This window comes from Bos javanicus, chromosome 27, assembly GCF_032452875.1.
Source record: "Bos javanicus breed banteng chromosome 27, ARS-OSU_banteng_1.0, whole genome shotgun sequence".
NCBI lineage: Eukaryota > Metazoa > Chordata > Mammalia > Artiodactyla > Bovidae > Bos > Bos javanicus.
Window position 1 is genome coordinate 37046448 of NC_083894.1, and position 26577 is coordinate 37073024.

The following is a 26577-nucleotide window of genomic DNA, read 5'->3' on the forward strand; positions in this document are numbered from 1 at the left end:
AGTGGCGGAGCCTGGCCGTCAGCAGCTGCTGCCGTGGGCGGTGCCGGGCAGCGTGGCTCGGAGCAGCCTGGGCTGCCAGAGGTGAGCCTTCGAAATACTGCTGGGCGGGGGCCATCACAAAACGGCACATCTTGTACGATCCTCTTTATGTGAAGTATCCAGACGGCTAAATCTGTAGAGGCAGCGTGTAGATGAGTGCTTGTCTAGGCCTGGGGGTGGAGATTTCTTTGGGAGGTGATGAGTATGTTCTCTTTTAAAATAATTAACTAATTAGTCCCTTGGACTGCGAGGAGATCCAACCAGTCCATCCTAAAGTAAATCAGTCCTGAATGTTCACTGAAAGGACTGATGCTAAAGCTGAAGCTCCAATACTTTGGCCACCTGATGCGAAGAACTGACTCATTGGAAAAGACCCTGATGCTGGGAAAGATTGAAGGCTGGAGGAGAAGGGGACGACAGAAGATGAGATGGTTGGATGGCATCACCAACTCAATGGACATGAGTTTGAGTAAATTCCAGGAGTTGGTGATGGACAGGGAGGCCTGGCGTGCTGCAGTCCTTGGGGTCACAGAGTCAGACACGACTGAGTGACTGAACTGAAATGAAGATGCTCTGGGTCTTAGCTGCGGGACTGAGATCTTCAGTCTTGGTGTGGTGTGCGGGACCTTTAATTGCAGCATGTAAAGCTGTTAGTTGCGGCATGTGGGGTCTAGACCCCCCGACCGGGGTTCGAACCTTGGCACCCCCACACCACGAGCACCGAGTCCCTGCCCCTGGAGCACCAGGGAGGCCCTGGTGAGCGCGCCCTAAAACGGACTGTGGCTTTGGCCACGTTACTCTGAATGTACCCCGGACCATCAGTGTGTGTGCCTTCCATGGCTGAGTTGAATGGCGTGTGAATGATATCTCAGAGCTATTGAAAGAAAAAAAAAAGCATATAAGGTGACTGTGTGACCGAGGCTTAATGACAGCCGTGTGGGGACTTGATAGAAGCCACTTGGGAGAGTGCCCTGGGTGGGGCTGCTGGAAGTATCTGCTTCTGGCCTTGGAGCTGTCACAGTCAAAGGATGCTTCCACCTCATTCCTGAAGCTTTCATTCATGAATGTCGATTTTAGGGACGGGTCTGCTGACCAGCGAGTAATGCGTCCCAGGGGACACTGTCTGTTTCTTGTCTGCGTGCGTGTGTGCTAAGTCGCTTCAGTTGTGTCCAACTCTCTGCGACCCTGTGCGCAGCAGCCCGCCAGCCTCCTCTGTCCGAGTTATTTCCCAGGCGAGAACGCCGGAGTGGGTTGCCATCTCCTCCTCCAGGGGATCTTCCCCACCCAGGAATCGAACCCAAGTCTCTTCCATCTCCTGCATTGGTAGGTGGGTTCTTTATCACTAGCGCCACCTGGGGAGCCCTGATTCCCATTGTCCTTTTCCTCCCGGGTGGGCCCTTGATCTGCAGGGATCGTGGCTGGATTGGTGGACCTGTGACTCGATGCGTGTCTGCTGCCCTGAGGAAGCATGTGTCCCTGGGGGCCTTGCCACAACCTCGACATGCATCCGTTGAGTCCCAGTTTGGACCGAATGAATTTCTGCACTTATAAGACTTAGGATTTCTCGTAACACACATTTTCATAAACAGAAAAAATGGTCCAGTGGGGCCTCTAGGACACCCATCTTTCGTTTGGGCCCCAGTGGAATTTTGGTACCATTCTGAAGCCTTTTCTTGCTGGATTTCTCCTCTGCCTGCCCTGCAGGTCAGGGCTAGTCCCAGGGCATGTGGGCTCTTAAGGGGGCTCTCACTGCAGGGGCTTGGGGGCCTGGGAAGGGGCGGCTGAGCGCTGACCTCGGTGCTGCCTGGACACCCGGGGGGAGGGAAGAGTTAATCCTCGGGACCCAGGCTGTCTGTCGTTCACAAGAATTGTAGCAATTCCCTCATTCCCATTCATGAAGCTTCCATGGAGAGCACTATGTCAGATATCGCATTAGAGGTTAAACTCCTAAGGATGGACAGGCCTATAGTGTAACAGAGAAAAGAGAAAGTAACCCTGTGACCCTGCAGAAAATAAGTCTTTGGTGAGTAAGTGCTGGGAAGGAGTGCCCTGTTGAGACAGGAGGGCAGGAGCCCCTGCCGTGGGGGACACCCAGGCCTTGTCCCGGAGCAGAGACCAGAGGGCACAGGCTGGGCCAGTGGTCTGACCCTGACTGGGCATTGGAGGCCCGAGGTGGAGTCGCAGGAGGAGGATGGAAAGGTGGGTTAGAGCCCAGCTTCAGAGAGTTTTAAATGCCAGCGGCGCCTGCGTGGGTCTGCCATCAGGAGTGTTGCCCAATGTCTGCTAAGGGCTGGACGCTGCCAGGGGCTCAGCCTTGAGGCACCCCTGAAAGGCAGGTGGATGTCAGTGTTCCCACTTTACAGATAGAGAAACCAAGCCAGAGCCCGTGGTCCACCCAGCATCACAGAGCTGGGAAATGGCTGTGTTGGGATTTGAATCAGCCTGTGTTCCATCTCCTATACTGTGCTTGCCGTCTCTCTGGAGAGAGAGACCCCCCCAGTGAGAGAAACATGAAACCTGGAGCCAGGGCGTTAACTGTTAGGCTGAAGCACAGGGAAGTGCCTTTTGCTTGGGTCCAAGATCAAGTCCGGTGGTACCAGGGTTCAAGGAATGAGGGTTCTCTTGGGCAGAAGTGTTCCAAAGAGGTCTCAAGGGGGAGGTGGGGACAGAGCAAGGCCTGGGTGCAGATGTGGGGTGGATAGAGATGACCAGGGGGCAGGGCCGGGAGGTGGGCTGGAAGGGACTTGGGGCCATCCGTTAAGGGGCACGCTGCCGGCCTTGGGGGCCTGGAGCTGAGCGCGGGCTGTGTTCTGGGCCCGGAGGCGACAGCTGTGGGTTTGACCCTTGGCTGTCTCTAATCCTGTGCGTCCTCTGCAGGAGACGGGCGAGCAGATCGCCATCAAGCAGTGCCGGCAAGAGCTCAGTCCCCGGAACCGCGAGCGCTGGTGCCTGGAGATCCAGATCATGAGGAGGTGAGGGCCTGGGCGCCAGCAACCCTGGGGTGGGGGACCTCAGGGCTCAGGGGATGCTACAGTGACTCTGGAGGAGGGCCTCAGGATCTGGAGCCGCAGCCCAGCTCTCTGGAAAGAGGCGTGAGGCCCAGCGCTGATACCCTGATAGAGGTGTCAGGGCCCCAGCCAGACTGTCCAGGCCGGTGGCCGCCGGGGCAGCGGCAGTGACAGCCCACGCCCCGGCCCCGCCAAGGGTTCTGAGTGGGCTTCCTTTGTTATATGATATAAAGCAGCCATTACGCTGAGTTTTCTGTCAGGAAAGATCCTTTTTCCCCAGTGTTTCCACTTCTGAGCTGGTAGGTGAGTGTCCCTGCTGTGAACCTTTTGGCAGAGTCTGTTCCTCCAGGGGGCCGGGCTGGGGGAGCTGGGGGGCTGCCCTCCCAGCTGGGAAGGCGCGGAGGAGTTACAGCCCAGCAGGGGCTCCCTCCCGACCCCGGGGAAGTGGGTGTCTTCTTGTGAGATGTGAGCACGTGCACATACACCGCACACTCTACAAGCAGACACACCTTCACACACATGACACACACACATGCCACATGCACAGACATGCCACAAACACACCATCCACACTCCACAGACACAAACCACATACAGACACCCCACACGCACAGACACACACACACCACACGAGCAGACACAGACACACCACACACACGCCATACAGACATACACACATGCCACAAACACACCACCCACACTCCACAGACACAAAGCACATACAGACACCCCACACGCACCCCACATGCACACGCACACACACCACACGAGCAGACACAGACACACCACACACACATGCCATACAGACACACACACATGCCACAAACACACACCACCCACACACACCACATACACATACCACACACACCATGAACACACCAACACTCTACACACACACCATGAACACACCAACACTCCACACACAGATACACACCACACATATGACACACACTGTATACACCGCACACATACACCACACACAAACACACTGCCCACACTCTACACTCAGACACACCCCCCACACCCCACACACATAACACACATGCCACATGCACAGACACACCACCCACACTCCACATACAGACACACAAACCACACACAGACACCCCACACACACCCCACACGCACACACACCACACAAGCAGACACAGACACACCACACACACGCTATACACACACACACACCACAAACACACCACCCACACTCCACATACAGACACACAAACCACACACAGATATCTCACACACACTCCACATGCACACGCACACACACACCACAAACACACCACACGAGCAAACACAGACACACCACACACACATGCCATACAGACATACACACACGCCACAAACCACCCACACTCCACATATAGACAACACCCCCCACACACCACTACACACACCACACACACATGCCATCCACACACACACCACGAACACACCAACACTCCACACACAGACACACCCCCCACACACACACCCCGTCCCCACGCAGTGGCGTGCCGTCCGCAGTCCCTCCGCTTTCTCTGCTTTAGAACAGTTGGGGAGCGCGGGGGGCGTGCCGTGGGGCCTCTGAGGAGAACCAAGCTCCCCGGGCCCTCGCGTGGCCAGGGCTCACGGCGCAGACCGAGCGCTGCCGTGCCCTCGCCCCTGCACCTCCAGGCCCCGGCACCTCGAGGCTCTGGGGAGCAGGGGTGAGCCTGGTGTCTGCCCCCTCACCCGTTCCGCATCCCCCCTAGGCTGAACCACCCCAATGTGGTGGCCGCCCGGGACGTCCCTGAAGGCATGCAGAGCCTGGCTCCCAACGACCTGCCCCTGCTGGCCATGGAGTACTGCCAGGGCGGGGACCTGCGCAAGGTGAGGCTGCGGGGCCTGGGGCGGGGCCCGGGGCGGGGGGTGCCTGCGCGGGGGCAAGGGGAGGCTGCGGGTGGCCCTGAGTCGGGGCCCGGGGTGGGGGTGCCTGCGCGGGGGCAAGGGGAGGCTGCGGGTGGCCCTGAGTCGGGGCCCGGGGTGGGGGTGCCTGCGCGGGGGCAAGGGGAGGCTGCGGGGCCTGGGGCGGGGCCTGGGGCAGGGGGGGTGTGCCTGCGCGGGGGCAAGGGGAGGCTGCGGGTGGCCCTGAGCGGGGACGCCCTAGAGGGGCAAGGTGAGGCTGCAGGGCCTGGGGCAGGGGGCACTCATGGGGGACACGGAGGTCGGGGGGGGGGGGGCTTGCTGTGCACTCTCTGGCTGTCCCTCGAGTGATGAGGGAACACCACCCGGTCATGTCCGGGGCAGGGCTGGACCAGCCCCAGACAGACCTTCCTCCCCCAGCACGGCTGTGTCAGCCCTTTGGTGCCCCGTGGCCACCATCCCTGTGAGCACAGCTTCTCCCAGCCATGGCTGCCCGGGGTCACAGAGCGGGGCAGGAAGGGACTGACTCGGCTCTGGCCAGGCGGGCCGGGGACCCAGAGCCGCCACTGACACAGCTTCTGGGCTGTGCTCCCTGCCTGCCTTCCCGCCATGTCCTCACGTCTCTGTATCAGAACATGGGCTGCGGGGTGGGTCCTGGGGGCCCTGTGTGTCCCATCTCGGAAATGGTACCACGACCTGCTCTTACTCATAGCCTGGTGAGCAGCCCTGCGATGCAGGGGAAACAGATGGGATCCCGAGTAAAGGGGGGCACCTCCTGGCCCAGAGGGGCTGGGTGGGGGGCTGGGCCGCCACAGCCGCAGCGGCAGAGCCTGGGGCTCACCTGCGGGTTCCAGCCGTGGGCCCCGCTTCGTCTGTGAGGACAGAAGTGTGAAGACAGAGCACGAAGACCGTGCAGGCTCTGGGCAGAAGGCGGCTTTATATTGCAGAGAGCTTGCCTCTCCGTCCATGTCCCCCGACTCCTCCCCCCAGAAGAAGGTGCAGGGTGGCGGGCAGGACAGCCAGCAGGTGCCTTGTGCCCCCTCGGCCATTCCCAGAGCCAGCGCCGCCTGCTTTCCCGCTGCTCTCCTGGCCCCTGCCACTGTCCCTCTCCAGAGGGACTTTCCATGAGGCCCATGTGCCCGAGTGGCCGTCTCCCGCCCGAGGGGTGGCCCGTCTGGGGTTGTCAGGGCAGGATATGAGCACAGTTGCTGGCACGGCCCACGAGCAGGGACTGATAACAGAGGCGAAACAGGGACTCAACAGAACTTCCATTTTCCTCTTTTATTTTCCTAACCTTTGACAGCCACTGGATTACTAACTGCAGCTATTTAGGGAGATAAAGCCATGTTCCTGTAGCCAAGAGGATACTCCTTGGCGGGCAGCGTGGGCGGTAGGTGGGAGGCAACCAGCTTACGTCAGCGGAGGACCTCCAACGTCATCTCATGGGCAGCGGGGAGCCAGGCCGCTGGGGAAGAGAGTGATACAGACTGGGGCGTGATTGACCCGGCCAGGGGTGCCGGGTGGTGCGGCAGAGGTAGGGTGGCGCCCCACAGGGCCTGCATCCACGTGGTCACCAGGGGAGATCAGGGAGGGGGGGCACTGCTGCCCCGGCGCCCGGGGTCCGTCATCTCAGTTCCAAGTGGAGTGGCCTGTCTTTCCCCGCTCCTGAATGTTCAAAATTCACACTCCTGGGTGGGGAGACATGCTTGGCCAATGCGTGCTGCTGCTGCTAAGTCATTTCAGTCGTGTCCGACTCTGCGACCCCATAGACGGCAGCCCACCAGGCTCCCCGTCCCTGGGATTCTCCAGGCAAGAACACTGGAGTGGGTTGCCATTTACTTCTCCAGTGCATGAAAGTGAAAAGTGAAAGTGAAGTCGCTCAGTCGTTTCTGACTCTTAGCAACCCCATGGACTGCAGCCTACCAGGCTCCTCTGTCCATGGGATTTTCCAGGCAAGAGTACTGGAGTGGAGTGCCATTGCCTTCTCAGTGGCCAATGCGTGAGTGAATCTAAAAGCCAGAGCTGATTAGAGGAGTGAGGCGTGTGTGCCCGATATGGGAACAGCTCATGGACACGCGTGGGGGTGGGGGTTACTTCGCATCGGTGCCCCTCTTGTCGGGAAATTGCTTTCTGAAGTCGAGGCTGGCTTCTCGCAGCAGACTGAGACCCTCGATAGGCCACCAGGGCCAGGAGGGCCTGAGCCTCAGGTGGACTCGCGTCCTGGGGCAGCTCCTTCCTGCGGCAGCCTTAGGGGTGGACAGACGCCTGGACCCCTTCGGTCCGGCATCTCACCCGTGAGCTGGGAAGGCCGCCGATGCTGGCCTCAGAGGAGGGCAGGGTGGGATGCAGTGAGATGGGGCAGGAAGGCTCCAGGGAGCACATCCACGTAGCTCTCCATCCGCAAAGCACTCAAGGGCCGTGTGGGCTCTGGGTGCAAGCTAGCTTTGTACCTCCATCCACACCCCCTCACTCCTCCCTAGGGAAGAAGGTGCACAGATTTGGGGCAGCTTTGGGGCTTGGGGGGCAGGACAGCCAGGTGGCACTGTGTCCACGCTCAGCCGTCCCTGGACCCAGCGTCACGTGCTTCCTGTTGCTCTCCTGGCTCCGTCGTGGTGCCGGCCCGTGGTGAGTGCTTGCCACGTGGCCCCTGCTGTCATCCCCACACAGGGCAAGGGGAAGGGGTCGGAAGGAGGGATTCAGTGGGTCCCCAGGGCTCTTGGGAGCAGTGGATCAGCAGTGGCTGAGCTCCGGCTGCGCCCATTTCCCCAGGACTGTGGCTCAGGTGAGGCTCCGAGAACGGCTTCAGGGTCGCACACGTGAGCACCTCCGGGAGCTCGCAGGTCTCTTTCCTCCATCCCTGCCCGGGCCCCGCCCCAGCCAGTCCTGCCGCCCGGCGGCCTGCCCGCCCAGGACCCGGGGAGCACTCAGACGGCCTCGGCTGGCGGAGGACCCTGGTGGACAGTGCATTGGTGGCTGGTGACCGCTCTCCTGACGCCTCTCCCCCCTTCTCAACAGTACCTGAACCAGTTTGAGAACTGCTGTGGCCTGCGGGAAGGAGCCATCCTCACCTTGCTGAGCGACATTGGTAAACCCCAGCCCCAGATGTCTGGCCGTGCCCGCCAGGGAGGGGCCTTGCGGGGGCAGAGGGGAGGTGACAGGTCCGCCGGTCTCTGCGGAGGTGGGTTGGCAGGGACAGACGGTGGCGGGGGCTGGTGATGGGTCGGTCGACAGGGCCTAGTCAGGCGGGCGCTGAACTCAGATAGATTTCCCTTCCTTCCGGACTAAGTCGTGTGCACAGAAGAGCGAGTTTCCTTTCCCATTAAAGAGCTCCACTCCCAGCTTTCCCGTAACAGCCAGTGATGGAGTTGGTTGTCCTTTGAATGCATCTCATCCCTTGGCAGTGAATTTTTCCACTTCCTCGTTGGTAGTTTTCTTGCTGGCCAAAGCCATAGGAAAAAACGGTGCTCCTTTAAACCCTGTTTAACCCTTGGCGTCCTCTGAGGAGGGTGTTGACGGCCCTCTGAGAAGGCCTGGCTGGCCTGAGCAGCAGGAGCCCGACCTCAGCGTGCAGGGCTCAGATACCACCTCCCCGGCCCTGGCACCTGCTCTTTTGGGGGCAAATCTGCAAGGTTGATGGTGCAAGGTGACAGTCCGAGATCGAGAGTTGAGAGGTACCCAGGGTTCGTCACTCAACGTTTGCCCCCAGTTTGGGGAACGACACTATTTTCACCCCTCGCCCACCGCGCCCTCTCGGAAGCTGTGTGTTTTTTCTTTTGGTATGTTCAGACTTTCTGTTTAGGAAAATACCAAGCATATAGGAAAGTTGGAAGGGCAGTGCAGTGAAGCCCACAGGCTCGTCACCCAGGTTCACCAGTCACTGCCACCTCGCCCCGTCTGGAAAGCCGCTTTGCGGATGCTTGGCCTGGGGGGGTGGGGGGCTTGCAGTGCCTAGGCTTTGGCCTTGCCCCTGCCGCCTCTTCACTCTGGGCCAGAAGGAAGTGAGGGGGAATGGAGTGATGACGTGCTTACGGTTAGGATCCGAGCAGTGGGACGTGGAAAATTCCGTCTGTCCTGTGGATGGGGTTCACAGTGAGGACAGGATGACGTGGCACCAGTCGGGGGTTTCTTTTCCAGCTCTGTTGAGGCGTAGTTGACGTTGGACACGTGTGAGTTTCAGATGTGCAGCGTCAGGACGCTGCAGCCGTTTCACGAGACCTGAGTGTGCGTCCATCACCAGCCAGGCTGCTTCAGAGAGGGAGGCGCCCTCTCTGATTCCCTAGAGAGTCCAGTCCTTCAGCCAGTATCCCACCTGCTCCCCGGACCCCTGCCCCACGCTGGCCCATCCGTGCTGTGCTTGGACGTTCACCTGTCTTCTGCGCCGGTGGCCACATCACAGTTCATTCTCTTGAGTCGAAGGCAGGTTAGAAGGTTGGAGCATGATCTTTTGCTCTTTGTGGACAGCTTTTGTTTCTGGTTAGAGCTTCAAGTCTTTTCTGTATGTTATTTCTTCAAATGTGTTTTCACTTAGTAGGTTGTTTGTGCATTCAGGAAATTGTTGTTACGATAGTCTCTGAGTGATTGTCTCAGGCACACAAAACTGTCTACTCCCTCATGTACCTTTAGCATCCTCCAGTGACCCTTACGATATTTACGGAGCCTCTGCGGGTCTCGTTTTTGGTGTGGCCACATGTGTCCAGGTACCACTGCCTCCTGTGGTAGCTTTCTCTTATGTATTCGAAGTGTGTGTGTGTGTAAGTTACACGTAAGTCAGAATAGTGAGGACAGGTAAGCCCCGGGGAAGCTTAAGTGGCTCCATTCTCCTGTCTGTGGATGAGTATCAAAGGTCGTTAGGTCGCTGGTTCCCTGACTTCCTCTCTGTGGCCCCAAGTTGGAAATAATGAGGCTTTCTTTGAAGTGCTGGTCTGCTAGAATTAAACTCACAAAGGCCAAGACTTTGTCAACGCTGTGTCTCCCACATCTGGAACAGTAGTACCTTGCGTAGCAGCTGCTTTATACATACTTGTCAGTGAATGAAATAAATCCCAAAGGAAATTAGAAGAAGGACCTACTTTTTATTTAAAAGAACAGCTGTTCACATAAGATTAAATGAGCCATCGGGGGTCAGATAGCAGCTCTTGCCGCCTGTTAGCAGCGTGGCCTTCGGCACATTGCTTATTTCCTTTAATGGATCTGTGTTGAGCTGTGCCGGGTCTCCATTGCCGCACTCGGGCTTCCTCTAGCTGCGGCGAGTCAGGACTGTTCCCCGTTGCGGTCCGTGGGCTTTCCACTGCAGCATCTTCACTTGTTGCGGAGCACAGGCTCTCGTGTGGACAGGCTTCAGTGGCTGCGGCACTCAGGCTCAGTAACTGTGGCTCACAGGCTTCGTTGCCCTGAGGCTTGTGGGATCAAACCCAGGTCCCCTGGATTGGCCGGCAGACTCTTAAGCACTAGGCCATCAGGGAGTCCCCTGTTACTTCTTAAGGGTAGCAGCTTTATTTGCTGAGAGACGGACACATGGCTCGCCTTGTGAGAACCGTCAGGAGGTAGGGCAGTTGCCATGTGCTGGTCCCTCCTGTCCTGCCCCCGGCCCCCCAGCCTCCCCTTTTGGAAAACCTCCGCTGTCCTCAGTTGGGCTGTGACCCAGGGCTGAGGTCCGGTGAGCCAGGCGGGTGGCCGTCTTCCGGGATGTCCCTCCCCGGAAGTGGCCGACCTTGCTCAGACCACCGCCCTTGCCGCCTCCTGGATGCCGTCCGGCCACCTGGCTGGGGGGTTGCTGATAAGCTCAGATTGTCCTTTCAGTCCCTTTTCTGATTTGTGTACGAGATTCATAAAGTTTATTTCTCTTGCACAATGTCGTCACGGAGCCCAAGTTCAAAGGGTTTCTGGGAGTTCCTCCCACATAACTCTTTTGTATTCTGGAACGTTTCCTGAGCCTGTTTTGTTCCAGTTAGTCCCAAGGGCCGACCCACGTCCCTCTGTGGAGCTGCCCTGCTGGCCCCTGCCAGGCTGACCGCAGATATGGCCAGAGCCCACCCCTGCCCCGGGGTGGGTACGTGGCCCTCTCTGGAGGACTCCTTGTTCTTCTTGTTCAGTCTCTCAGTCGTGTTCAACTCTTTGTGACCCCATGGACTGCAGTACGCCAGTCTCTTCTGTCCTTCAGTATCTCCCAGATTTTGCTCAGATTCATGTCCACTGAGTGGGTAATACTATCTAACCACCTCATCCTCTGCCAGCCCCTTCTCATTTGACCTTCAGTCTTTCCCAGCATCAAGGTCTTTTCAAATGAGTCAGTTCTTTGTATCAAGTGGCCAAAGGATTGGAGTTTCAGCTTCAACATCAGTCCTTCCAGTGAACACTCAGGATTGATCTTTAGGATGGACTGGTTGGATCTCCTTGCAGTCCAAGGGACTCTCAAGAGTCTTCTCCAACACCACAGTTCAAAAGCATCAATTCTTTGGTGCTCAGCCTCCTATACAGTCCAGCTCTCACATCCGTACATGACTACTGGAAACACCATAGCTCTGACTGGCCGGTGACCCCTACTTAGCTTTAACCTCTCCGGTGCCACTTGTCTCCCAGAGATGCCCACACAGAGCAGCATCAGGATGATAGACACAGGCATTTCCCAGGGAGCTTCATGTTGCCCGAGAAGATCTTGCAGAATGCACATGAGCAAGTGAGCAGACGCCCAGGAAGCCTGTGGGTGAGCCATTTCCTGCGCCAGGACAGGCGAGCCTGTTAGAACATTGCGCTTATGCTGCTGAGAGGTCTGGAGACAGGTGCTGAGGCAGCTGGAAGTGATCTGTCTTCCACATAAAGCGACCTTAAAATAGCTCAAGGAAGTTGTAACTCAGTGGACTCATTATCCTCTGGAAAACATTGCCATATGTTTCCTTCTGCCGGCTGACAGCAAACTCCTGCTTGCTCTGGAGGCCCGGGTCTCTGCTGCCTCGGGTGGGGACTGCCCACGCCCAGGCCAGCCGGATGGGACAGTAAGCGATCCCTGGGCCCTCCTGGACCTTGGCTCTGCACCGATCTTGGTTCTCCGGGCGGCCGGGGAGTGGTGGTGACCCACTGCCCTGTCCTTGAGCCTCCAGGGCCCCTGCTTGCTGTCCCGTCTGTGCTTTGCTCTCTGAGTCACTGTCTCTGTTCCCGTCGAAGCGTCTCCAAGCAGATGTCCAGTCTGTCCACCTCACAGGACAGGGAGGGTTCCAGAGGGAGCGCAGGGCTTTCGGGACTCAGAGCCCTGGCTTTCTGCTCTGTTTCCTTGCATTGTGGCTTTTCTTGCTTGTTCTGTTGAATACCTACGTTCTGACTGCACTGCTGATTGTCATGAAAGGTGACTACCGCATCTCAGAAATTCAGATTATTTGTATATAGAGTACCTGGAAAATTGTAAGTAACCAGGTTTAACAAACATAATCAGAATGAAAGAGCTGCTCTCAGACCTGGCCTTCCCCACTCCCCCAGCTCTGCCTCCTCATTCAGGGGCCTTTCCTCTCTAGAAAACCAAGGTGACTTTCTGGGCCTGCGTGTCCTCAGCTTGAAATGAGCACATGGACTGGGTGAGCCCCAGGGTCCCTTCTAACTCTGAGTATTGCATCGTCACTGTTTGGTTTTGGTTTTCAGAAAGGCCGCCCAGAATGTCTCTGACGTTCGCTGTGCTGCCCCAGCCTGACGGCTCCCCGGGGTCCCCTGGCCTCTCCCTTCCTGCATCCTCTTCTTGGAGCTTCGTCTCGATGCTGTCTGTCTGTCTGTCTGTTCTTTCCCCCACCTGTGTGTCCCTCTCTGCACCTGGTGACCGCCCGCTGCTTCCAGTATCCGTGTGCTGGGTCTTTCTCATGACATCTCAATCCAACTGCATCTTCTCCCAAGTCTGTTTTCAACCCTGACCTCCATCCTCAGCTCCGAATCCACGTCTCCATGGTGCTTCTCCCTAAGTCACTTCCAAGGTGAAGTCCTCGACGTCTTCCTTAAACCCGATCCCTTCCTGAAGTCCTCTGTCTCATCCCTGGCCCCGTCTTCTGCCAGTCACCCGGACATGGGTGCCGACTTTGAATCTCGTCTCTTCTCAGGATCTGCCCCTCTTCCCACCCCGCGCCCCCGCCCCCTGTTTGAAGTCTCCAGTCTTTTCCTTCGTGTGTACACCCTGCTTTCCCTTCCTGTGCCCACTGCCTCCACTCATTCAGAGTCGTTCTAGCACCTCACTGTCCTGGGCGCCCATTCCCACTGACTGATCACTCCCTTGTGCTTCTGAGAGGACACGTCCGTCCCCGTCCCCCGCTAGGTCGAGGCCAAAGCTCATAGCCTCCCGTCTCTCCTGATTCGCTGCAGCCCATTTCAAAACCCGCCCTTCAGTCCCCTCGTGAGCCTCTGTCCATGCACAGCTTTCAGAATGCTGCGCCGGCCCCTCCCCTGGCCTGCCCCTCTGTGGGTACCGCCCTGGCCCAGCGAGCACAGCGGGCCTCCCTCTCGGATTCTGCTGCCCTCGTGGCCTCCTCCACCCAGTACTCTTGTTGCATGACCTCTGCCTGTCCTCGACAGTAAGGACTGACCCTGGGTTTGAGGCCTGTAGACCAGATTCAGTTCAGTTCAGTTCCATTCAGTCTCTCAGTCATGTCTGACTCTCTGTGACCCCACGGGCTGCAGCACGCCAGGCCTCCCTGTCCATCACCAACTCCCCAAGCTTACTTAAACTCATGTCCATCGAGTCGGTGATGCCATCCGACCATCTCATCCTCTCTTGTCCCCTTCTCCTCCCGCCTTCAATGTTTCCCAGCGTCAGGGTCTTTTCCAAGGAGTCAGTTCTTTGTGTCAGGTGGCCAAAGTATTGGAGTTTCAGCTTCAGCATCAGTCCTTCCAATGAATATTCAGGACTGATTTCCTTAGGATTCCTTTAGGATATGAGCCATGCCGTGTAGACCAGATTATTTGCGCAGTAAATGACGGAAATGGTTCGATCCAGCGGCACATTTTCGACAGCTGCAGCCACACAGAAGACACTTGTTCAGGACGGCAGGATGAAGAGAGGGTGACTCTGCGCTTCCCTCTCAGCGCTGGCAACACCGCCCTGCCACCTCGCTCGTGAGTCACAGGCTCTCCTTTAGCCAAGAACCCGTTAGAGGGACTGGATCTTTCTCCACACCTCCGCACTTGGCCTACCAGCCCGTCTTGCTTGGAAAGCCCAGTGACATCAGAGCGACTGGCACTTAGTAGGCTCACAGCCAACTTTTACTGAGTGAACAGATGTCCTCTTGCCCTTCTCCGTCATGGTGACTTAAACCACCGACTGGTGACTGTCTCTTCTGTCTCTTCTAACCTGTGTGTCAGCTTGCTGGTCTGTGATTTTTAAGTCTTATGACTGTTTAATTTATTTATTTGTTTGTTTTTGGCTGCGCAGGGTCTGTTGCTGTATGCAGGCTTTTCTCCAGTTGCAGCGAGTTGCGCTCCTCTGCAGTGGGGTGCGTGGGCTTGTCACTGCGGGGGCTTCTCTTGTTGCAGAGTGTGGCCTCTAGTAGCTGTGGCTCACGGGCTCGGTTGCTCCACAGCACGTGGAATCTTCCTGGACCAGGGATCGACCCTGTGTCCCCTGTACTGGCAAGCGGATTCTTTAACCGCTGGACCACCTGGAGCGTCCCTGGTCCATCGATCTTTGCATTTCCTCCCCGTGGCGTGTATCCCGAGCAAGTGTACCCTCAGGAGAGCTCAGTGGTCCCTTTCAGCTCAGGGTGTGGTCAGTAGGCTTCGTGGACAGTCCTCACACAGCCGCTTCTCTGCATGGGAGTCTAGCTGGTCCTGTCTGTTCCCTCATCTCTGGAGCGTGGTTTGGGATTCTGGCTCATCAGTGAGAACTCCGGAGCGGCACAGTCTGCAGTTGTATGTCCGTGTCTCCCTCACGAGCCGGCGGGAAGCTGGAGTCCAAGACCTGGGTGCCGCTCCTGCCAAGGCCCCAGGAGGCCGCGGTGCTTGATGCAGACCCCCCGGGGCAGCGTCTGTCTGAGGAGGCGCCGCTGCATGAGGTAAAGTCCACACAGAGTGCCACTCGGCACCTCTTTCCTGTCACGGGACCGTGGGAGTGTGCAGCCTGCAGGCTCTCATGCTTGTGGGCCACTTTTCCAGTTTTATGCGCTTGCAGTATCTCTGTTGTTAGGGGCTTTGACTTTTAAGAAAGTTTCAGACACACAGGTATTTCTTTTTTCCATCTCAAATTCTCATGTTCCATCTAATTTAAGTCAAATTAAGTTCTCTCGCCTTGAGAAAATTCTGATTCATGACACCAGCCCCCCGCTGTGGTCCCGTTCTGTTAAATAAGGCATAGTCAGACCGAACTGAGCCTCTCAGGGACTGATCCTGGAAGGGGCGCTGCCACCGAGCCCTTGCCCGTCAGCGTTTTGACCATTTCACTCAGTGTAAGAAACCGTGTGTTACAACATACACAGGATTGTCAATATGCGTATATAGTGTGCGTGTGTGTACAGTAATAGCGTGTGTACGTATGCAGTGTGTGTATATCACACACACACTATATATAGGACTGTCTAATTCCAGGTTTGATTAGGTTGACAAAAAGTGTTGAAAACGAGGGACTTCCTGAAATGAGAGCTCAGATGTGTTACGAGCAGTGGCTTCAGCATAAGCAGAGCCCGCTGTTAACAGGGTCACCGGCTGGGTCACCGGCTTGGCCTCCGTCTTCCTAAAGACCCGGGCACAGCTCTCGAGCGTCGTGGCACTGAGCTGTGCCCTCCATCTGATGTGAGCGCTCTGCCTCCCAGGGGCTTCTCAGGGCACCTCCCCGCTCGTCCTCCCCCACGTCACTCTCAGTGGGACATTCACGTCTACGTCACAGGCCTTGCCTTAGCCTGGGCGTTCCTACTTGTTCAAACTACAGTGAGTCTCAACGTTCACGTACCCTGGCCTTGGACAAACGGAGCCCCGCCTTTGTGTTAGAACCCCTGACGCTCATGTCACACAGCCGCACGGGCCCTGGGGACTCGGGGGCTGAGCAGACACACCCCATCCTCCCCGCAGGTGCTCCCCGCTGGCGTGAGTTCACGTGAGGGGAGGCCGTGTCCCCGTGTGCAGGGTCGTGCCCAGACGGTTATCAGAGCCTGTTTTCACACTGCGCTTTGACCCTAGTAAAAGTCAATAAAACCAAAATGAAACTGCTGGTGAGAATCACCGGGCTTTTTTTTTTTGCCACGCCCCATGGTACGTGCGATCTCAGTTCCCCGACCAGGGATGGACCCGCACCCCCTGCAGTGGACAGGCATCTGAACCGTGGCCATGATGGCCAGGGAAGTCCCCCAGCAGACAAGGTGGGTGGCATATGGGGTGTACCCTCTGAGAGCAGTGGGCATGTTGCTTCATCTGGACGTTTGTTGGGCCTAAGCCAATCTGCTGTGCCCAGTTGTGAAAGCAAAGAAGAGGGAACAAGTGTGAAATGTTGAAACTCTACGGTCAAAGGCTGGATTTAAGGGCAGACTCAGTGAGAGGTTTTGCGATTTCACCTAATGTGTGGCTGGAATGCCCCCGAGAAGGTGGAAGTTGGGTGTTTAACTGTCAGGGGTTTCCCTGTGTTTTCAGAAAACACTCAGCACGAAGTCTTCACACAGCATGTCTGGCCCCTTGGGCTCTGCGAAGGGTGTCTCCTCCCCCTTGGGGTGCACCCCTTCCCTGCTACGCCCTGGCCCAGACCCTTTAGTAAACTTTTCTTAGTGTGGTTATCGCTTTTGCTTTTGACCTTTTTTTGCCTCTAATAAAAAAAAAAAGAGGTTCACGCCATTACAACATGGACATCCCTCTGAGTCAGGTAATATAAGCGTAGATAATTTTTAATAATTGCCAGTTATACTGTGGATTTCCCGTGATTCCTTTAGCCTTTCCGTGATGGGTGACTTTTCATTCGTCTCTAATGACCTCACTTGACACCGCGCAGTCCGCACCCGGGTTTGTGGATTTCCCGTGATCCCTTTAGCCCTTCCGTGATGGGTGACTTTTCATTCGTCTCTAATGACCTCCCTTGACACCGCGCAGTCCGCACCCGGGTTTGTAGGTGATGCTGCTGTTGGCTTTGTAAGCTGGATTGCCAGAGGCAGAAGCAAAGGGTCAGACGATACGTACGTCTTAAAATGGAATAGCTTTTGCCATGTTTCTTTCCCCCAATTGCACAGCAGTTATTACTCCTTCCAGCGATGTAGGGAGTGCCTTTCACATCTCATCTGAAATTCCTTCTGCTTGAAGAAGTGAAAAGGCATGTTGTTCCCTTCACGCGTGCTTTGTGGACGGCCAGTGAGCCTGAGCGACTTCGTACGCAACCGCGTAATTGCTTGCGGTCCGTGTTTCATTTCTACTATAAGCTCCCCTTTCATGTGTTCTTTGCCAGTTTTTCTACTGGTTTGCTTTCTTTCTTTGTTATTAGAATGGTCTTTTCTTTAGTAAATCACTAATTGCTTAGTTCTATTGATAGTAGATAATAATATTTTTAAATGTGCCTAAGCTCGGAAAATAAAAACATGGTCATTTTCTCTTGAACCCCATCCTCACTCTTTATCCTTAATCCTTCTGGCCTGAATCTAAAATCCTGGGAAGCACCTGTCTAACCCACTTCTTTGGGTTTTTTTATGTTCCTTTAAAGTAAAAAAAAAAAAATGCTTTTTTTTTTAATTTAGAAAAGTAACATAACATTATGATTCTGAAAATAGTAGTGTCGCTTCCCTAACACCTGCATTGCTTTCTTACTGGCTTGTAGGAGTTTTTGTCTGTAGATGCATGTTTTTGGCATATGTGTTACAGATATTTTTTTCCCCCTTTTTTGGTCTTTTGCTCTTTGTATAGTATCTTTTGCCATAAATTTTTCTTTCTTTCTTTTTAAGTGAAGTGTAGTTGATTTACAATATTTCAAGTGTACAGCAAAGTGATTCGGTTATAGATATGTGTGTGTGTATGTAGTTTTCATTCTTTTCCATTATAGTTTATTATAAGCTATTGAATATAGTTCTGTGTGCTATACAGTAGGTCCTTGTTGATTATTTTATGTTCTGTAGTGGGTGTTTATTCATCTCAGACTCCTAATTTATCCCTCCCGCTTCTTCCCCTTTGGTGACGGTTAAGTTTGTTTTCCGCCTCTGTGAGTCTGTTTCTGTTGGTGTGTAAGTTCATTTGTATCATTTTCTTTTAGATTCCACAGGTAAGTGATACCATGTGATATTCATCTTTGTCTGCCTGGTTTGTTTCACTTACTGTGATAATCTCAGGGTCCATCCATGTGGCTGCAAGGCATTGTTGCGTTCTTTTTCATGGCTGAGTGATACTCCATCGTGCGTGTACCATATCTTCTTCATCATTCATCTGTTGATGGATGTTTAGGTCGCTTCCGTGTTTGGCTGTTGTAAATAGCACTTCAGTGAATGCAGTGGTGCATGTATCTTTTTGAATTAGAGTTTTATTAGAGATAGTAATATACGATTCATCTGGTAACTTTATTTTTAGCTGTTTAAGGACCCTCAGTACTCTTTTCTCTAGTTGCCACAAACTTTTAAAACCTCTTTGTGTTATTTGTTTAGCTTTTTTTTAATGCCATATAGTTTTCCTCCCATGACGCTTTTTTTTTTTTTTTTGCTAAATTTATCCTGTGGTACTTTAGAATTTTTGCTGTTAGTGTGAATGGGATTTTTTTTTCCTTTCAACTGGATCTATGACAGGGCAAAAACTGTTGATTTGTATCTACTTGTTTTGCTTGCAGACAACTTACTACATTTTCCCCAGTTTTTAGTCTATTGAGTCTTCTACGCTTAGAGTCAGATCATTTCCAGATAAAGATCATTTTATCTCTTTCTAATACTTCTTGTTTCTTTCATCTGTGGTACATCCAGGTTGTTATGACTTCTGTTAAAACCTCTCTTAGGGGTAAAAGCCACATCCTGATGGTCTGAGCCTTGGCCGTCCTGGCTCACGTGGTCACGTTTGTTCTTCACAGCAGAGGCTGCAGTAGCGAGTGAGCTGGCTGGTGCGGGCTGCTTCCTTGTCAGCTAGAGTCTGAGCGCTTTAAAGTTGGGAACCACGTCCTCCCTTATTTCACGGCCCTCAGAGCCCAGCAGAGGACGGGGCACATGGCAGACGCACGCTGGACCGGCAGATGTATTGAAGGCGCCCCCCATTCTCCCCTTCTAGGCACCCTACCCCGCTTCCTCCCTGGAGGCAGCTCTGCCCTGCATCCTCTGCATCCGATGACCAAGTGCTGTCTGCCCAGAGGGCCCGTCTCCCTTGCCCACCCTGCAGAATTTACTTTTCGAGCCTCTAGACCAGAGAAGGTCCCCGTCTCAAAGTTAATCAGCACCTCCTGGAGGGCTTGATAGAGAGCAGACTGCCGGGTCCCCCCCCAGTTTCTGATTCACTCCACCTGGGGCGGGACCCGAGGGTTTGGCGTTTCTGTGTACCAAGTCTGATGCTGCTGGACTGGGCTGTGCTGTTTGAGAACCGCTGCTCGAAACGGGAGGTGGTGACCTCGTGGATGGAAGGCTCGGAGTTCTTTACCCGAACCAGGCAGATTCTGGTGCTGGCCCAAGTAATGCTCACGTAGCCAGGTCTCCCTCCCTTCACTGGCTGGGCGTCTGTGGGCCTGTCCCCCACCGCCCCCGCTGTGAGCCCCTGCACGGAGTCGGGGTGTGTGTCCGGGACACGCAATAACCATCTTTCACTGGGAAGGCAATGCCGAGTAAAAGGCATCGTCCAGGCTTAACGGGAACTCACTCCCCTTTCCACCCTCTCAGCCTCTGCACTTCGATACCTTCATGAGAACAGAATCATCCATCGGGATCTGAAGCCAGAAAACATTGTCCTGCAGCAAGGGGAGCAGAGAGTGAGTGACCCTGCGGGCCAGCCTCGGGGAGGGGCGGGGGAGCGTGGGCTGAGCAGCTGGGGGCAGGCAGCGGGGGCGAGGAATGCACTTTGCGTGCCTGCTTACGTTTGGGTTTCCTTGCTCATGCGTTTGCTTTGATTCTCTGGGACTGCTCTTTGAATCGAAACAAAATCCAGCACCAAGTTCTGGCTCGCAAGTTGACGCCAGTTTGAACAGACCACATTGTTAACCATCCCAAGATGCAGGAATCTGATAAGAAAAATAGTGTTTGTCTTCCACCTGCCACGCCCTCCAGCCTTGGGGCCTCGCACTTCTTGGAAACAGATGTTTTTTGTTTTCCGTTTGTTTGGGAGCCTCAGCTTTTGAAGCTCACAGAGAACCCAGCTCGTGGCCGAAAGGATGTATTTGGAGCTGGCCCGGTCCAGCCTGCAGTTTCCCCAGAGCTCTCAGGGGCCCCCCCGCTCAGGTGTGGGATCACCTCCCCGCAGGGCTGGGCCATGTTTGTTCAGCTGGGTGGCGAGCAGGGCTCAGACGAGTGGAATGCAGCCGCTCAGCCGTGGGCCGTCTGATCTCTCCCCCGCGGCTTCCGTCAGCGTAACCCACGCCCATCCTGGCCCTCACCTCTGTCCCTGTTCACACCCATTCCCGGCAGTCTATCGGAGGTTGGAGAATTTAAGGTGTTTACTGAGAAGGAAGCCCACCTGGTCCTTCACGTCACGGCAAGTCCAGGGTTCGCAGTCCCGAATTCGGGGTGCGTGGTCACCGAATTCTGGCCTTCCTCCAGCAGGTGTTCGCCAGGCAAGGGGGGACACGCGCCTGGCGTTTCTACGTTGTTTCTTTTGCCTGAACCTACCTCGTCTAGGGCATTCTCCTGCCTATTTGGCGGTCCTTCGGCGCTTGGGGTCTTAGGACTGGGAATCCAGAGATACACCCTCTGTGCCAGCAGAGGTGCTCAGGATTCTTGAAGGACAGCGGACTCCGGAGCCCTCAGATGTCTCCCCCTCCTTGATTTTTCTTCCAGTTAATACACAAAATTATTGACCTGGGATATGCCAAGGAGCTGGACCAGGGCAGCCTCTGCACGTCCTTCGTGGGGACCCTGCAGTACCTGGTAAGAGGCGGGTTCCCAGGTCTGCGCATCAGCCTCTCTCTGGAGGCCATGGCCGCAGGGCTCTGCTTCCTCCCTCACCTTCTGCCGTCTGAGCTTGCCGGCTCTCTGGATGACTCCTGGAGGCACAGGAAACACTGGTGTGTGAGGTCAGACTCCTCGTCCTCCCAGAGGCCCAGGCGGGGCGCAGTCATCCTCTCATGTCTAAAGGGCTTTGCTCCTGGGCTGCGCGCGTCCCGTGACCCCCCATGCTGCGGTGTTCTAGCCCAGAGAGTTTAAACCAGGCTCCCGCTGCTCCAAAGGGCTCTCCGTTCCCATGCCACATCTCGAGGGCCACGAGCAGAGGGCTGGCTTCCAGCTCCCACCCTTTCTTCTTCTTATTTGGTCTGAATGTTGTGGCTCTATTTGAGTCCCCCATTCATCAAAGAAATACTGACCACCTGTAGTTTTTCCTTTTTATGTTTTTTTTTTTTTGTGGGGGGAAGCCACATTGCACATGCATATATTTAAGGCTTTTTTAAAAAAATTATTCATTTTAATTGGAGGATAATTGCTTTACAATAGTGTGATGGTTTTTGCCGCACATCAGTATGAATCAGCCACAGGCATACATGTGTGCGCCCACATCCTGAGTCCCCCGCCACCTGCTGGCCTCCCCACCTCATCCTTCCAGGTCGTCACAGGGCGCTGGCTCTGGGTGCCCTGCTTCATACATCAAACTTGCACTTAAATGTATTTCTTTCTTATACCAAGAAAGCCACTTTTCTTGGAACCCAGTGCTTCCCAAACCTGTTTTTCCTGGAAGCTCTTCCTCACGTCCTGCAGACAAGCTGCAAGCGTCGTTTTAGAGTTTAGGAAGAAGGTGGACGAGGCCCCGGTACACAGATGATGAAGCGGTTGGACTTGTGATAAGGACTGCGAAGGGAGAGCGCGGGATGTTGTGACACGTTAGGGGGACCCGGTGCTGGGCCTGCACGTCCAGGTACTGGGGGTGCGAAGAGGGAGCTCCAGGCAGTGGGGCAGCAGGAGGCGCCCAGAAGGCACGGCCGGAACCAGAGAAGGAGGAGGCCATCTTGGGTTGAGGCTGGAGAGGGAGGCGGGGGACAGGTCATTCAGAGCCTCGCTGGCTGCGTTAGAGACTCCAGACTTGATCCTGAAACCTCTGGAGGGATGGTGAAGGGTCTTGGGCGTGAGAAGAGTCAGGTTTACCTTCAGAAGAGACCACACTTGGCACAATGTGGAGGGTGAGCTGCAGGCAGCAGGCGAGTGGTATGGAGGCCGTTGGGGCGGGCTAGTCTGAGCCGGTGGGCAGCGTCAGGATGTGGAGGACGGCTCAAGAAGTGCCTGAGAGAGGGGCCTCCCTGGGGAGGTTAGGACTCCGCGCTTTCACCGCCAAGAGCCAGAGTTTGATCCCTGGTCAGGGAACTAAGATCCCACAAGCCATGCAGTGCGGCAAAAACAAAACAAAACACCAGCAAACAAACAAATAACAAAAAAAACAAGAAAGGCCGGAACAGGTTCAGCAGGACTTAGTGGTAGATTGCATGTAAGTGATGACCAGGAAATGTGGACTGAATAACGGAGTCTGCGGTTTATAAAAGAAAAATGAAAGAAAGTTGAAAGCCCCTGGGCTCCGTGAGCTTAAATAGCCTACTTGGGTCTTACATAAAAAAGAGAAGGTCCTTGTGAGTGCATCCACACTCCCATTAACCCCCGCTGGGCAGTGGACGCTGTCCTTTCATCCCCTGCTCTGGTGGGTAGAGGTTTCAGGGTGGGGACCTGGGGCTGTGACTCAGTACCTGTGCCCATGGAGCGGGGTCCTGAGGGTCCTGCCCTGTGTCCTCTGGACCCCTTGTCGGCTCAGTGCCAGTGAATGCGGGGCCTGAGCTCTGACCATTCGCAGGGCCAAAACTTCTGTCCAGAACCAGACACAGAGGCCGACCTGACCGTCCCACGCGTTTCGTCTTGGCTTGTGGTCCTTCGTGTCCTGCCTGCCCCCAGCCTGGGCTCAGTCCTGCCTGCACGCCTCAGGGTCCTTTCCGGAACGTCTGCCCTCAGGCACCCTGAGCCGGCCCCGCCCCGCCTGTGCTGGGAAGCTTCCTGTCACCCTAGCCTGACTGCTTGGGCAGCTGGCCTTCCCTGCTCGACTGTGACATTCTGTCCCATCGTGAACCGCGTTAGGGGGTTGGCCGGCATTCGTTGCATACGCTGTGCCTGGGTTTGTGTGGCCTGGATCACTTCCCTTTGTGGCCCTGCACGGCGCCCGGGAGAAGGGTGCACAGCACACCAAAACCCCCCTGCCCCTGCCGCAGGCCCTTCTTTCAGCCCTGGGATGGGATGAGATCAGAGAGTCTAGATTCTACCCTCCGATTCGTGGCCACCTCTTCCCTCAGAGCGGGGTCCAGGGAGCGTGGGGCAGGCCAGGGTGCTGGGCACCCCCCCATGGTGGCCCCTCAGCGTGGGGTCCGGGGAGCGTGGGGCAGGCCAGGGTGCCGGGCACCCCCCCATGGTGGCCCCTCAGCGCGGGGTCCGGGGAGCGTGGGGCAGGCCAGGGTGCCGGGCGCCTCCGGGAAGCGTGGGGCAGGGCAGGGTGCTGGGTGCTCCCCCGTGGTGGCCCCTCAGCGCGGGCTCAGCTCAGGTGTGTGCCCCCCGTCCCCGCAGGCCCCCGAGCTGCTGGAGCAGCAGAAGTACACGGTGACCGTGGACTACTGGAGCTTCGGCACCTTGGCCTTCGAGTGCATCACCGGCTTCCGGCCTTTCCTGCCCAACTGGCAGCCCGTGCAGTGGTGAGTGAGCCCCGGGCCCGCCCCCCGGGAGGGTGTCCCCTGCCTTTGCCAGATGCCGCCTCCCCTTCCCGGTCTCGTGGGGCGCCCCAGTCCGGGCCTGAGACCCCTGTGACCTGTGACCCCAAGGAAGTCCTGTTGGGACCTGGCGTGAGCACAGCCTGAGCTCCAAGAGCCCTGGATTCTGAACCTTAACAGCCCAAATCCCATCCTGTAAATGACTGCTCTGTGCAGGGCAGGAAGCCAGTGTGTTTACAGAGTGTGTGTGTGTGTGTGTGTGTGTGTGTGGTAAACAAGCAAAGGGCACGTTCACAGGACAAATAACGGGACGTATGTACATGGAAGTTTATTGTGGACAAATATTACTGCACCTCAGTACAAATTTTTTTTTACATACGGCAGTATACACGCTTCAGGGCTGTTCTCTCATATCATCCCACCCTTGCCTTCTCCCACGTAGTCCAATGGTCTGTTCTTCACATCTGTGTTTCTTTTGGTGCTTTGCATATAGAATCATTGTTACCATCATTGTAAATTCCATTTATATGCATTAATATACTGTATTGGTAAAAGAATGAAACTAGAACACTTTCTAACACTGTACACAAAAATAAAGTGGATTAAAGATCTAAACGAAAGACCAGAAACTATGAAATTTGGATTTAAAAGCATCAGACAGTGGACCTGGTACACTGCCGAAAAGATATTTTCTAATAAGGAATATGATCAAGGTTTTAAAAACGACTCTGTATTTTTAAACTTTTCTTCTAATTGTAATACTAATATGTGGTTCATTATATACATAAAAGTTAATCATTACTGAAATGCATCATTTAAAAGTTCATGTTCCCTTGAACCCATTAGGGTTCATTCACGGTGATTCCTTGAGGGACCACACACTGAAACGATAGGACCATTGTCCAGGATTTTTTATCTCCAGTTTTAGTGTTTGGAGCAGTGCTAAGTTCTCGGGGTTCATCCTTCAGAAAGCAGAAGAGGGAAAAGTCATCCCACGCCACCTGCTTGGTATCCGCCCCCCGCCCCCCCACGCACGCCTGGCACTGTTGGCTTTGGGCCCACCTCAGGGCTGTTTTGTACATCCACAAGTGACCGGCATGTATCTGCCCGCTGGCTCATTTGTGGATTTCACCCCTTCTCGCCTCTTGATGACATCGCAGGCACGCTGCCCTGTGAGTACTTGTCCAGGGTTTTTACACTGAGAATTTCCTCCCGCCGCCACTAACATTCCTCCGTCTCCAGACTCTTCTCCTGTGTGCCTGTGTTTGTTCAAAAAACAAAGTAGGTTACCATACGTGCTCTCACAGAACCTGCCTTTCACACTTAACTCAAATAGCTCAGGGAAATCCTGGTCTATCCACAGGTATTTCCCTGGGTTAAGTTCCTAGAAATGGGATCAACATACCAGATTGTGCACGTGTTCAAGGTTTTTGGTTTGTACTAACAACGTGCTCCACAGAAAGTTTGTATGAATAACATTTCCACCAGGAACATGCAAAGGTCCTCTCCCCCTGCCCCCTTTGTGGGGCAGCACTGGCCGTTTCTCAGTGTCTTCCTGGGAGTACCAAAAACACAGACTTTCTCAAAGGACACAGGTACTTACATCATGAGAATGTTTATTTGCAGGACCAAGACATAGCCTTTGAAATCGGTTCAAGAAGAGTAGCTTTCTGTGACGCAGTCCAGTTCTGTCACCGTTTACACACCAAACACAGGAAAGGATGACCCAGGCTCGGTCTCCATGCCCGAGGGGCCTGCTGATGTGGCGGAGGGCGCCCTCCCGTGGGGACTGACGTTAGCACAAGCAGCGCCCTGAGCTGGGCTCTGTGGCACTGACTTAGCTCCTTGCGTTAACAGTCACACTGCATCATGCGACCGTCATGACAGTCACTTTAAACTGTCTATACATGCATTGTGTTTTTAACTCACCAAGGGACGACTGCAGTTCTGTTCAAATGTTGAGCGTTTCCATTATTTATAGCAAGGTGAATCAGAAGCCATCAGAACTAGAGGAAATGCCATTTGAAACCATCCCTGATGGCCCGGCTGTCTGCAGAGCCAGCCTCCCTCACGTTGCTGGGAGGCCAGGTGACCACTTCCAAGCACGCATCTCTGAAACCCGAGAGTTTGTGAGACGTGCCTGTCTGGTCTGCCTGTAATGCCTTAGGCAACTTTAACAATTTCAGTCTCATCTCAAACGGCAGGTAGATAGTAATTTCAGAACAAATGCAATTTGAGCTTTATTATTCTATCATAAAGCTGCTTTGAAGGACCAGTCTTGAAAATACATTTTAGAATCAGCCTAAGCAGTGAGCGTTTCACTCGGCATCCTTTCATTTATCTGTGTGATTTCCCGTGGACAGACTTGAGTTTCTATCAGAGTACCATCCCACTGTGTGTCATGACAGCCTGATTCCAGCAGGCAGATTCAAGCCACACCCTGGCTCTTCCAGGCTCCGTGTTCTCCACGTGGCTCAGTTTACCCCCCCTGCCAATGAGACTTCAGGCTAAAGCATTTTCCAACTGAATCTTCAGTGTCTTTCTGGAAAGGAAGGACGTGGACATTCAGATGGAGTAGGAGGAGCACCTGTCCTTGGCTCCAAGTCCCTGGTTCTGTCTTTCTCTAGTGTGTGACCTTGGGCAGGTCATTTCCTGACCTGGTGAGGGTGGGGGGTGGGGAACTGAAAACTGCCTACCCCACAGAGGTCTCGGGTGGAGAAGGCTGCATTCACTGTCAGCTCTTGATTCTCTGTGAAGCGTCGCAGAGAACATGTGAAGCCAGTTTAAAATCTTTTTTCTTAAACACTACTTCAGATACATCTAAAGGGTCTCCTAGTTGGAAAACGTTAGTGCTTCACTTGCCTTTAGAAGTCAGGC

At 54.9% G+C, this 26577-nt stretch overlaps 1 protein-coding gene across 3 annotated transcripts in view; it reads left to right on the forward strand.

The window, feature by feature from the left end:
- Positions 1–26577, forward strand: part of IKBKB (inhibitor of nuclear factor kappa B kinase subunit beta) — a 52958-nt gene that overhangs the window by 12422 nt on the left and 13959 nt on the right. For 2 of the 3 annotated variants that reach the window (XM_061404590.1, XM_061404593.1), the window contains exons 3-8: positions 2917–3011; positions 4784–4901; positions 7950–8019; positions 19703–19791; positions 20813–20902; positions 23561–23685. In XM_061404590.1, the coding sequence (XP_061260574.1) occupies positions 2917–3011; positions 4784–4901; positions 7950–8019; positions 19703–19791; positions 20813–20902; positions 23561–23685 (587 nt within the window). Of the gene's footprint in view, positions 1–100; positions 1367–2916; positions 3012–4783; positions 4902–7949; positions 8020–19702; positions 19792–20812; positions 20903–23560; positions 23686–26577 lie in introns of those variants that run through there. The other variant, XM_061404591.1, reaches the window with a different exon arrangement.